We start from the raw sequence: 12,567 nt of genomic DNA on the forward strand, positions 1-12,567 counted from the left end.
CAACTCTTGGGCTCAAGTGATTCTCCTGCCTTGGCCTCCTGAGTAGCTAGAACTACAAGTGTGTGCCACCATGTTTGACTAAGTTTTAAGTTTTTTGATACAGGGTCTCATTATGTTGCCCAGGCTGGTCTTGAACTCCTGGACTCAAGCAATCCTCCCACCTTGGCCTCCCAAAGCGCTGAGATTACAGGTATGAGTCAATGCACTCACCCAACCACTTCGATAGTTATGCCCAGAAAAATACTGGAGACAAAAATGAATGAAGTCATCCTCATGTGGCTTGATGACAAGCCCAGCCCAGCTTACGAAGGTTTGTCAATTTAGTGTCCTGCTGGCCTGAAAGCCAAGGGAGACCATTGTTGTCCTCCCTGTACCAAATGGGCTACAGGCCCTGGCATGAAGCTTACTCAGAATGAGGTGGGCCTGTCCCCATCTGGGAGCTACAGACCAGATTCTATAATGTAGTATATAGCTGGTGGGCTGTGGGCTTAGCCATCGAAACTCCCAGCTCATCTATCCCACTGGAACATAAGCTCCAAGAGAACAGAGAAGGCCTGCCATGCAGTGGGCACTCATCAAGGACCTGCTGTAGGAGTCCAGGCCTTCCAGCACACTGAAGAGGTAAAGAAAGTAAACAAAAGCAACTAGGCATGGTGGCTCACACCTGTAATCCCAGCACTTTGGGAGGCCGAGGAAGGTGGATCAGGAGGTCAGGAGATCGAGACCATCCTGGCCAACATGGTGAAACCCTGTCTCTACTAAAATACAAAAAATTAGCCGGGCATGGTGGTGTGCACCTGTAATACCAGCTATTTGGGAGACTGAGTCAGGGGAATCGCTTGAATCTAGGAGGCAGAGATTGCAGTAAGCCAAGATCATGCCACTGCACTCCAACCTGGCAACAGAGTGAGACTCCATTAAAAAAAAAAAAAAAAAAAACTGGGGCCACTGACAGGAGTTGTGTGCCTTCTATCTGGGTCCTTGCTGGGGACTTTCGGCAGGCAGGAAGTAGCCTTGAGGATGCTCTCAGCTAGTCTGTTTCTGTGAAACTCTCAGGAGCAGAAACAGATGCCCATGCTTGCTGCGACACCAATCCTTCTGCCTCTTGGCTCCCTCTGCTGGCAGCTTTAAAGCATGCACTCCTGGCAGTAGGGGAATTATTTTAAGAGTGGTTTCATATTTGTTTCAAAATCTAGGGTGGACAGATACATGTGGGGAGCTACTCCATAAACAGGATGCCCCAAGACAGTCAGTGCTCCTGCCCTATTCTCAGACCACTTCTAGGTCCTCTGGCCTTCTCTGGCCTCTCCGTGTCAGAGACTAATTTGCTTCAAAGCTGCCTGCCAGCTAAATCTTGGCTGGCTTCCAGGGCAGGTTGTCTGCAGACATCAGGTCCACAAAGGTCACCCACCCCACCAAAGCCAGAAGGAGTAAAGACTGTTACCAGAAGGCTCTCCCACCTTGTGACCCCTGTACCGCCCAAGGCTCAACAAACCTCTCTAAAACCAGGCGGTCGACAGTCTCATTGGCCACTGGTGGCAGGTTCAAAGTTTCCTGCAGCATCATTAGCTTCTTTTTCAGGCTCTTGGGGAGGGAAAAAAAAGTGTGTGAGAGAAAGGCTGAGGCATCAAGTCCAGAGATAATGCAGAGGACATGACTAGCATGCATGAAAGGCCGGCCCACTGGGAACAGAGCAAGGCCTGATACCCCATTATTAGGCTCAGGAGGCCAAGCCCCAGCTACAGTCCCTCCTCTGATGAGGGACCTCAGGGATGTAAGTACAGGACAGACTATGAGGGAAGACTCATGGTGCTATCTGCCCTCTGTTGAGGAGGCCCAGGTTCCAGTTCGGACCAGGGCCAAGGGGCACACCCTCACCCAGGAAGATGCAGGGGCCCAGAACCACCACTGACTGGTGCAAGGGTCCTGGGCAGAGATAGCCCAGCCCTGCTTTGGGAGGGCACACAAACCACCCCTCATTCCTGTCAAGCCAGGGATGTTCCTCACCATGATTTCCTTGTCAGCACTCTGTAAGTCCTTCTGGGCTGACTTCAGTTCTAACTTGGCCTGATCCAATTCAGAGTAGACTGTCTGCAACTATAAGAAAGTGTAGGGAGTGAAGGACAAGCCAAGTGTTAGCCTTGTTCCCTGCCCCCTCCTGCTGCTCCCCAGTGAGTGATCAAGGTAGCCTAGAGTCTAGAAGAGACTAGGGGTATGGGAAGAGATCCCAGCTCTCTGAGGCTAGGCCTCAGTCTGGCAATGCACATCCGGAGCTGCCCAGAAGCAAAGGCTGCTTCCTATATCCTGTAGCCTGTGGCTGCACCATGCCAGAAGTAAAAGCAGCTATGCTGACCGAATCAGGTTCCAGAAGCCCTCCTACTCCAGACATGGTGCAAAAATAGGCCCCTGACGCTGTCACATTTGGGGCCTGTGCTCTCCAGCCAGCTGAGAGGTACCCAGGAGCTGGGAAGAGCAGAGGGGAGCATGAGTGTCCACATGTTGGCAGACACCTCTGTGATCTGTCTATCCCTACTGGACAAGTCACATATTCAGACCAATGCCCAGTAAGGACTGGTAACAAATCTCTATAAGTCATCCAGCTGCCCCAGGGAATCAGCTGTGCCATCAGGTCCCATGGCCTTGCTCAGGAGACCAGAGTGAGCATGACAAAAGGAGAGCCGCCTCTCCTTCAACCCGTGTTCACTGCTAAGTTACCTTGCTTCTGGAGGAAAACAAATCCTTCCTCAGCTTCTCAGCCAGCTCCCCTGAGGCCTTCCGTGCCTCTTTTAGATTCTCGTACTCTCTGCAATGTGGCCATGGAAAGAGATGCCAGAAAAGAACACCTGCAGGTCAGACTGAGCCACAGCACTAATCTAACACAAAGCACTGCCCAACCCCTCAACTCATTCTCATTCCTACTTTGACACCTGAGCCCAGTAAGTACCAGGTGGCACTGTGGAGGGTCCTGCAGAGAACGCAAGGAAGTGACTCTTTCCTCCTGCCTGTCCTGCAGGCACTGGTGACTTGAGAGGGCATGCAGAAAGCCCCAGTCTCACTAGGGGGCCCCCTAAACCACCTGGTCTTTTTTTTTTTTTTTTTTTTTGAGAGGGAGTATCGCTCTATCGCCCTGGCTGGAGTGCAGTGGCCGGATCTCAGCTCACTGCAAGCTCCGCCTCCCAGGTTTACGCCATTCTCCTGCCTCAGCCTCCCGTGTAGCTGGGACTACAGGCGCCCACCACCTCTCCCAGCTAGTTTTTTGTATTTTTTAGTAGAGACAGGGTTTCACCGTGTTAGCCAGGATGGTCTCGATCTCCTGACCTCGTGATCTGCCCATCTCGGCCTCCCAAAGTGCTGAGATTACAGGCTTGAGCCACCGCGCCCTACCTACAGGCCTACCACCTGGTCTTAAAGGAAGCATCTTGGACCCTCTATGCCTCTCAGCTAAGTGACCCTCCACCCTTCCCGCCAACCTTACACCCACCAGAGTAAGAATACGAGTTTGATCCAAGCCAGGCAGGATCATAGTGCTAAAGGGGAACAGGCTCTAGATATCAATCACAATGGGGCTTATAGCTCAGAGAGCTAGGTCAACTCCCTTAGAAACAGCACTTAAGATTCACACTCAGGCCGGGCGCGGTGGCTCATGCCTGTAATCCCAGCACTTTGGGAGGCCGAGGCGGGCGGATCACGAGGTCAGGAGATTGAGACCGTGGTGAAACCCCGTCTCTACTAAAAATAAAAAAATTATCCGGGCGCAGTGGCGGGTACCTGTAGTCCCAGCTACTCAGGAGGCTGAGGCAGGAGAACGGCGTGAACCCGGGAGGGGGAGCTTGCAGTGAGCCGAGATCCCGCCACTGCACTCCAGCCTGGGCGACAGAGCGAGACTCCGTCTCAAAAAAAAAAAAAAAGATTCACACTCAATCCTCTCAACAATCCTATGAGGCAGGTCTACTACTATCTCCATTCAGGAAGCTGAAGGTCAAAGAAGCCAAGAAACTGGCACCAGGCCACATAGCTGCTGAGAGGTGGAATCAGGGTTCAAAGGCAGCATGGCTCCAGAGTTTGCCCCTTAGCTCTATCTGCTTTACAAGAGATGGGAAGCAATGACATGGCGGGAGCCCCATGGCCTATCTCCTGTGTTTGCTGAGAGGGGCCACAGTACGCACTTCTTGAGAGACACACAGTACACAGCCAGCTGTTCCACCGCTGACTGTCCCACACCCATGTCTCGGATCATCTCCTCCACCTCTGGGCGCTGGCTCTGGAGTAGAAGCTCAATCCTGAAAAACACACCCAGCCCACGGCATTTGCAATCTGGAGGCTGATGGGTAGGTACCCAGTGCAGCTCTGCCTTCCTTTGCTGCCGTTGCTAAGGTAACAGGCTAGGCTGCTAGGATGTTTAGCAGGTGGGTGTGCCCAAGGAAAGGCCCCACAGCAGAGATGAGCATAGCTCCAAGGATGCTGCTGAGAAAGAAGAGGTGCTGAAAGAGGGTCTCAAGGTGAGGGATTTCCTGGAGGGAAAAACCCACCAGGTCATCTGGCCACAGGCAACAGAGACAGGGAGGAATGTGGCAAGGGCTCCCATTCCTTGGAATGGTGGAAGAGTTCATAGAGGCTAAGATCTGTGCCCACACCCAGCTGACCTCAGCCCTCCATGGCCTATGGAGATTCGAGCCTCGGACATGACCCAATCCCACTCCCTGTTGCAGTCATAAGAACTTGCAGGCCCTGGGGGCAAAGGCACAGTGCAGGACCCAGCTCCAAACTCACTGCTCCATGGTCTTCATCTTGCTCCTGAGTCGGCGGGCCTCCTCTTGCGCTTGTTTGGTCTCATCCTGCTGCTGCTCCAAGTACTTCATCTGCTTCTGAAAAGCAAATACACCCATATCTGATGCTTGGAGGCCCTCAGGAGCCATTGCTAAAGTCACTAGGAAAACTGCTCCAGAACTCTCTGCAGCTTATGTTTTGAAAATGCTGATAACCATGTACTCCCAAACCCCAGGAGGTAAAGCTCCTGGGTCCCACTCTCACTTGTGCTTCTGCTAAAAGGCTCTAAGCCAGCTGCTTCTTCACCTCCCTGCCTGCTTCCTCCTGAAAGGTTTCTTACAGTAGGCACAGCCCACTGCCAGCATTTACAGGCCCACTGTGGGCTGCCAAGGTCCAGTGGTCTGGGCCTCATGGTACATGTTGTGCAGGTGGCTGAAGAAGTCCAGAGCACAAACCCAGGCCTCACCATTCACCACCCAGACCCATGGACAGTTGCCAAGAATGAAGAATTGAGCCAGGGGAAGCTGGCCAGCCTACCTTCAGCCTAAGACCACTTGTCTCTGACCTGAGAATACCATTAGAGACTCCTGCTCTGTAGCCAGGTGCCAGTTTGCTCCCTCCCACCAGCCAGACCAACCCAGCCCCCAAGCAGGAACAGAGACAATGAATATCCTGGGGCCTTGTCTGTTCACAAGGATGGCTCCCTTTCCCTTTCAAATGGCATCCAGCAAGGACTGCTCCTGCCTACAAGGCCAGAATATCAATCATGGGTTCAGATCAATCACCTCTCATGCCCCTTGGAGAGCAAGAGGCTCACCAACCCAGGCTGATGCAAAATTCATCTAGGTCTAAGACTGTTCACTCTGCAGACTTTGATCTGGCTGGTCAGCTCAGCACAGCTGACTTCAAAGGCCCTTGCTCCTCCCTAGGGTGCTGTTTGATCTGGCTCAGGAGAGCAGCCCAGCCAAGGACTGGAGTGCTAATGGAAGGTTCTTCAGGCTGGCCTCATCAGTAGAGTATGAACCACTTTTGGAAACATGGCCCATGAGCTCTTAGTTGAGCATCCCTTCTGTGAGGTACTGGGAAGGCCTTGCCTCTTCAAATTACCTAGCACAAAACCCCAAGTATAGCCAACATGGTCCTTTTCTAATGGGATGGATGGGTACAGTATGGGAGGGCAAGGGGAAGAAGTGATTTGCCTCTATTTTACAACTCCCCAAACCAAGGTATTGACTGAAGCAGAACCAGAAGATAAGCCCAGAATGGGGAGTCCAGTTCTGGGGCAACACCTCCCCACTAATTCTGTACCCATAAAACCTGAGGACCTACTTTCAGTGCAGAGCACAGCATCTCGGCCTTGCCCAAGGCCTGCTGCAGAGATACCACAGTAGCATTGCGTTCTTCCAGCGTGTCCCGCAGATTGTCGATGATGACCTGGCTGTCTCGTTTCTCCTTCTCTGGAGCAGGGATAATGGGTGGGGGAAAGGGAAAGGCCTGTCCATCCATCAGCATAAGAACTTGGGCCCTTGGCTTCAGTGCCTGATCCCTTAGGCAGGTGAGAAACAAGACTCAGAGCTGAAAGCTGGGTGGCCCGCTTCCTTCTCTGGGATGTGCCAAACCACAGAAGCTGAGCCAGAGCCTTCATTCAGGTAAAAGCCCACTTTCTGCTGCTTGAACTACTTAGGAAATTTTTTTTTTTTTTCTGAGACGGAGTCTCGCTCTGTGGCCCAGGCTGGAGTGCAGTGGCGCGATCTCGGCTCACTGCAAGCTCCGCCTCCCAGGTTCACGCCATTCTCCTGCCTCAGCCTCCCGAGTAGCTGGGACTACAGGCGCCTGCCACCGTGCCCGGCTAGTTTTTTGTATTTTTTAGTAGAGACAGGGTTTCACCGTGTTAGCCAGGATGGTCTCGATCTCCTGACCTCGTGATCCGCCCGCCTCGGCCTCCCAAAGTGCTGGGATTACAGGCGTGAGCCACCGTGCCCGGCCAGGAAAATATTTTACTGCCCACTCCCCACCCCTCATGGGTCCAGTTAGTTCATCATCCCAGAACTCAAGCAGGTTCCAGTCAAACTCAGCTGCTGAGTCCTCTCCCAAAGATATTCTGTCCCATCAGGTAGCCCCCTCCCATCTTGGTTCCTGGGCAAGAAGCTGCACTCAGAGACAAGAGGCTCACCTGGTCTAGGTGAACAGCTTCAGTCACCTCCCTTCCCTCTCTTTTTCTGCCAGCCACAAGAGCTAGCAGGACTCTTGGACATACAAAGCAGGGAAAGGCCCTGGCTCTCCCAAACAGCTTGAAACATTCCTCCTAGGGCCCCCTTCCTGCAGCATCCAAGTCAGGGGCTTCCCAGTACCCCCTGTCTCTTGCTAACTCACCTTTCTGGGAAAGTTGGGCTCTGATATTGTCCAGTTCATTCTGAAAGGCAATACCCACAATAAGCAGCAGGAAAGCATCATAGCCGACCTCCACGTTGTCTCCCATAAGGTTGTGGGGAGCCCCAGGATTGAACAATGAGGCCTTCTAGGGCATGAATCCTGCAGTGCCTCAAGGCCAAGCTAAGCTAACAATGGAAAGATAAGCACTGCTTTAGCTCTATGTGCCCTTTTGAAAAGTAGGTAAAATGGAGGAATAATCTCAGGGATTGCCGGGCGCGGTGGCTCACGCCTGTAATCCCAGCACTTTGGGAGGCCGAGGCGGGCGGATCACAAGGTCAGGAGATCGAGACCACGGTGAAACCCCGTCTCTACTAAAAATACAAAAAATTAGCCGGGCGCGGTTGTGGGCGCCTGTAGTCCCAGCTACTCGGGAGGCTGAGGCAGGAGAATGGCGTGAACCCGGGAGGCGGAGCTTGCAGTGAGCCGAGATCGCGCCACTGCACTCCAGCCTGGGCGACAGAGCGAGACTCCGTCTCAAAAAAAAAAAAAAATAATAATCTCAGGGACAAGGCCCCAGGACAGGTAAAGAGGTAGAATAGTGGAAGGGAAGTAAAGTTGGGCCCCTGTGATCAGTCTCCATAGCAGAAGCTTCTATTGCTTCCTTGGCCTCATTGCTCTGTTGGTCTCATTCCCTCTGGGTATCAGTTGCCTCACCAGGGACACACAATAGGAATGGCCAAGGACCCTGGGCCATTACTCCTCCTCTCCCACCCTGGGTCTTCCTGATTCATAGTCTACTTTCCTCCAAGCTCTGAACTGGCTCTGTGTACCACAGTCCTTCCAGACCTAGGATCAAATGGAGGTAGGTATGCCAGAATAGCTTTGTACTCCTGGATGAAACCTCCCATGTGTCTAGTCTCTAACTAGACTGTTGTGAGGATCAAGTGAGCCTCTCAAAGCCCTTGCAAATGTTCCACAGCCATGCCACAGAATCACTGAGAAGCTGTGGCAGAATTGAACCCAGTTCCTATTCAGGATGCCAGAGAACTCAACATCCCCATGAGCAAGAGAGATGCCTGCTCCATAACAAAGAAAGCCAAGGACTTTTACAAAACTGAAATGCTTGACCAAGGGTCCATGGTGGTAGCTAGATGGAATCCAGGCAAATCTTACTCTAGATCACTCATCTAAGGTCAACAGAAGACTCAGAATTTCACATGTGACCAACAGTATGGCCCAGGCCCAGTGGGTAAACAAGACCCTGCTGTCAAACTCTCCACCGTGGACTCTGGGGGCAGGAGCTTCTGGTGGCTGGGCTGGTTAGTATAGGCTGAACAGCTGGGAGTGGAAGTGGTGGGTAAGGAAGAGCACGCAGGGGCTGCCTGAGAACAGATACTAGGCCATGGCTGCTGCACCACTACCCATAGTCCTCTGGCTTCTTCTACACTCCAGCAGGGGCTTCCAAGCCCTTGCTCCAAACTACCCAAGATGGTGCTACCTGTCTCACAAACCTGGCTTTGAAAGCTGGAAATAAATGAAACTGCCTTTGTTGCTTTCATCACAGGGAAGACACTACTTAAAACTGGGAGCAGTTACCATGACGATGAACATGCTTGCTCTAAGCACAAAAGCTCCATGTTCCTGAAGCAGTGAGGTTCCAAGGACATCATGACATCCTGGGGCCAGAGCCAAATGAACTCTGATCTGACAGATACCCAGTAAATTAACCCTCAGAGTCCAGGGATCATTTGTGAATCCCAATCCAACTTCCTCAAGAGTTCTCTGCCAATGCAGCCTGCTTGCACACAAAAAAAGCTAAATTTTAGGTTAGGAGGAGAAGCAGTAGATTTACAGGAGGGAAACTACCCACTTTTGCCTCCATTCCCACCTGAGCTGCAAATCTTGATTCCAAGATCTCTGGTCTGGGGAAGGCCCAGGCATCCGACTTTACACCAAGCTCCCTAGGTAATTTTTTTTCTTTTAACTTTTTTTATTTAATAGAGATGGGGTCCCATGTTGCCCAGACTGGTCTTGAACTCCTGGGCTCAAGTGATCTGCCCACTTTGGCCTCCCAAAGTGTTGGGATTACAGGAATGAGCCATCACGCCCAGCCTCCCCAGGCACTTTTGAGGCACAGGCAGGCTAGGGAACACTGAGTCCAAAAATCTTCTGTGACTGGGGAGTAGAAGAGTTTTCTAATCTGTCACTAACTATCCAACCAGCAAAATGGGCTATACAGGATGGCTGTAGGTTCTTTAAAAGATGAGGAAACAAGACCGCAGGAGAGAATTAAGGTTGGAATTGACCTGAAATCACAAGGGGAGGGTTTACAGTCAAGCAGCTCCCCTCTTCCCTCACAGTGTATTTCTCTGATGACTGTGTCTCATCACTTGTGCACTGCTTTTTGTGTCCCCACCTTGAAAACTGTACCAAGTCTCACCTCTATAACTTCATCTCCATGCTCCAGGAACCCTCCACTTATGTGGAAATAGAAAGTGAACTCTCAGGCCAGGCACAGTGGCTTATGCCTATAATCTCAGCACTTTGGGAGGCCAAGGTGGGAGGATTGCTCCAGCCCAAGAGTTCAAGACCAGCCTAGGTAACATAGCAAGGCCCTATCTCTACAAAAAATTTTTTTAAAAATTAGGGCCGGACACAGTGGCTCACGCCTGTAATCTCAGCACTTTGGGAGGCCAAGGCGGCTGGATCACTTGAGGTCAGGAGTTCGAGACCAGCCTGGTCAACAAGGTGAAACCCCGTCTATACTAAAAACACAAAACTAGCTGGGTATGGTGGCACGTGCCTGTAGTCCCAGCAACTCAGGAGGCTGAAGCAGGAGTATTGCTTTAACCCAGGAGGCAAAGGTTGCAGTGAGCCAAGATCACGCCACTACACTCCAGCCTGGGTGACAGAGTGAGACTTCATCTCAAAAATAAATAAACACATAAAATAAAAAAATTAACTGAACATGGTGGTGCACCCCTATAGTCCTAGCTACTAGGCAGGCTGAGGTGGGGAGATCCCTTGAACTCAGGAGTTTGAGGTTATAGTGAGCTATGATTGCACCACTGCACTCCAGTGTGGACAACAGAGTAAGACTCTGTCTCTTAGAAAATAAAAAAAGAAAGAAAGTGAACTCCCAGAGGGCTTAGAGTTCAGTAGAATCAGATAAATTCTAGCTACCTTTAAGAATTCTGCATCCAAGACATTCTCCTCCTCCTGGGCAAGATCAAAGAAGAGCTTATTGATAATGGTTCTTTTGCCAACCTGGATGGGAGAACAAGATAAGAGTATGATTGTGTAGCTGGGTCATGCGCAAGGAAGAGAGTGTTGTACATGGGTCTGACTACCTGTCTGACATGCATGTCAGGCCTGTTCTCAGACCTAACTTTTCAAAGTACATCCTTTAGAGTCAAAAGACCTCTTTACCCCTGCAGGTACCCCAAGCTGGGGCTGCTGGTTTGGTGGTCACTGAAGTCATATTACTACAGACCTACATGGTTAAGTGCTCAAAAGATACGTAACTTTAGGTGCTGAGTCATTGAGGAAAAGACAGTGAAGGAGGCCAGCCAAATCTATCCAAGTGAAAACTGGCCCAGGCAACAAGTCCATCTGCCAGCTACCTGTGGGTGTAAGCAGGCCCCCCAACCAACTCAAGGACACAAGTGCGGCTCAACTCGCCTTAAACCAGAAGGGTCCAAAAAGGTCAGATATATTGCAGTTTCAGAGCTCTTTTCACATTCCTGTTGTCTGCTAAGGAGATCTCTTCAGTTGATGTGGTCCCACCCCAATACTCTCACCTGGATTCGGCACTGTGGGCAGGTCCGACTTGGTGCTGTCTCGAACCACTGAATTAGGCTGGAATGAAAAGCAGAACAATAGATTGATGAGCCCTGGTTTGTCTGGGGACATAAGCCAGGCAAACATTCTCACCACGAAAGGGTTTGTTCTGCTCCTCCTTGACCCAATGCCTGCCCAAATAAGAGGGCAGCAGCACGGACAGTTACAGAACCTCCCTCAAGGCCTGACGGGTACTCGACTCCAGCCAGCTGGCCCTTTTTTTTTGGCCCTTTTGGCTTGGCCAAAAGCAGTCCTTCAGGCAACCTTCTGGGCTTTGACTGGGGTTGGGAGAGATATAGTCAAAGCTCAGGGGCCCTCAGGGATGGGGACTCTGATAACACTCCCATTTTAAGCTGGAATCCCAAAGACTACACTTTCAAGGTGAGGATCAACCAGAAATAAAAGTAAGTAAGGGTACAAAAATAAAGTTAGATATAATGAATACAATCTAGTATTTGATAGCACAACAGAGTGACTACAGTCAATAATAATCTACTGTACATTTTACAGTAACTAAAAGAATATAATAGGAATGTTTGTAACATAAAACAATGATAAATGCTTGAGGTGATGGCTACTCCATTTACCCTGAAGTGATTATTACACACTGTATCCCTGCATCAAAATATCTCATAAAGGCCGGGCGCGGTGGCTCAAGCCTGTAATCCCAGCACTTTGGGAGGCCGAGACGGGTGGATCACGAGGTCAGGAGATCGAGACCATCCTGGCTAACACGGTGAAACCCCGTCTCTACTAAAAAAAATACAAAAAAAAATTAGCCGGGCGAGGTGGCGGGCGCCTGTAGTCCCAGCTACTCGGGAGGCTGGGGCAGGAGAATGGCGTGAACCCGGGAAGCAGAGCTTGCAGTGAGCCGAGAGGTCGCGCCACTGCACTCCAGCCTGGGCGACAGAGCGAGACTCCGTCTCAAAAAAAAAAAAAAAAAAAAAAAAAAATCTCATAAATCCCAGAAATATGTATACCTACTACGTACTCATAACTTTTTTTTTTTTGAGATGGAGTCTTGCTCTGTCACCCAGGCTAGAGTGCAGTGGCGCCATCTTGGCTCACTGCAACCTCCACCCCCTTGGTTCAAGCAATTCTCCTACCTCAGCCTCCCAAGTAGCTGGGATTACAGGCATGCGCCACCACGCCCAGCTAATTTTTGTTTTTAGTAGAGATGGGGTTTCACCATGTTGGCCAGGCTGGTCTTGAACTCCTGACCTCAACTGATCCACCTGCCTCAGCCTCCCAAAGTGCTGGATTACAGGTATGAGCCACCATACCCAGCCATAAAATTTTTTTTAATTGAAATTTGTGTTTGTTTTTTTGTTTTTTATAGAACAGAGACAGGGTTTCACTATGCTGCCCAAGCTGGTCTCTTCTTCTGAGCTTAAGTGCTCCTCCCACCTCAGCCTCCCAAAGTGCTGGAACTACTGGCGTGAGCCACTGTGCCCAGTCAAAAAAAGTTTTTCAATTAAAAAAAAAAAAAAAAAAAGGGGGCGGGGCGTGGTGGCTCACACCTGTAATCCCAGCATCCCAGCACTTTGGGAGTCGGAGGCAGGTGGATCACCAGGTCAGGAGATCGAG

At 50.8% G+C, this 12,567-nt stretch overlaps 1 protein-coding gene across 3 annotated transcripts in view; it reads right to left on the reverse strand.

The window, feature by feature from the left end:
* Nucleotides 1-12,567, reverse strand: part of TRAI (TRAF interacting protein) — a 40,296-nt gene that overhangs the window by 22,165 nt on the left and 5,564 nt on the right. For all 3 annotated transcript variants that reach the window (XM_011739363.2, XM_071091731.1, XM_011739364.2), the window contains exons 2-10: nucleotides 10,941-10,998; nucleotides 10,324-10,407; nucleotides 7,141-7,180; nucleotides 6,097-6,224; nucleotides 4,771-4,865; nucleotides 4,167-4,280; nucleotides 2,716-2,803; nucleotides 2,008-2,097; nucleotides 1,496-1,584 (exon numbers count right to left, since the gene is read on the reverse strand). In XM_011739363.2, the coding sequence (XP_011737665.1) occupies nucleotides 1,496-1,584; nucleotides 2,008-2,097; nucleotides 2,716-2,803; nucleotides 4,167-4,280; nucleotides 4,771-4,865; nucleotides 6,097-6,224; nucleotides 7,141-7,180; nucleotides 10,324-10,407; nucleotides 10,941-10,998 (786 nt within the window). The remainder of the gene's footprint in view (nucleotides 1-1,495; nucleotides 1,585-2,007; nucleotides 2,098-2,715; nucleotides 2,804-4,166; nucleotides 4,281-4,770; nucleotides 4,866-6,096; nucleotides 6,225-7,140; nucleotides 7,181-10,323; nucleotides 10,408-10,940; nucleotides 10,999-12,567) is intronic.

The sequence above is a fragment of the Macaca nemestrina genome, chromosome 2, assembly GCF_043159975.1.
Source record: "Macaca nemestrina isolate mMacNem1 chromosome 2, mMacNem.hap1, whole genome shotgun sequence".
Lineage (NCBI taxonomy): Eukaryota > Metazoa > Chordata > Mammalia > Primates > Cercopithecidae > Macaca > Macaca nemestrina.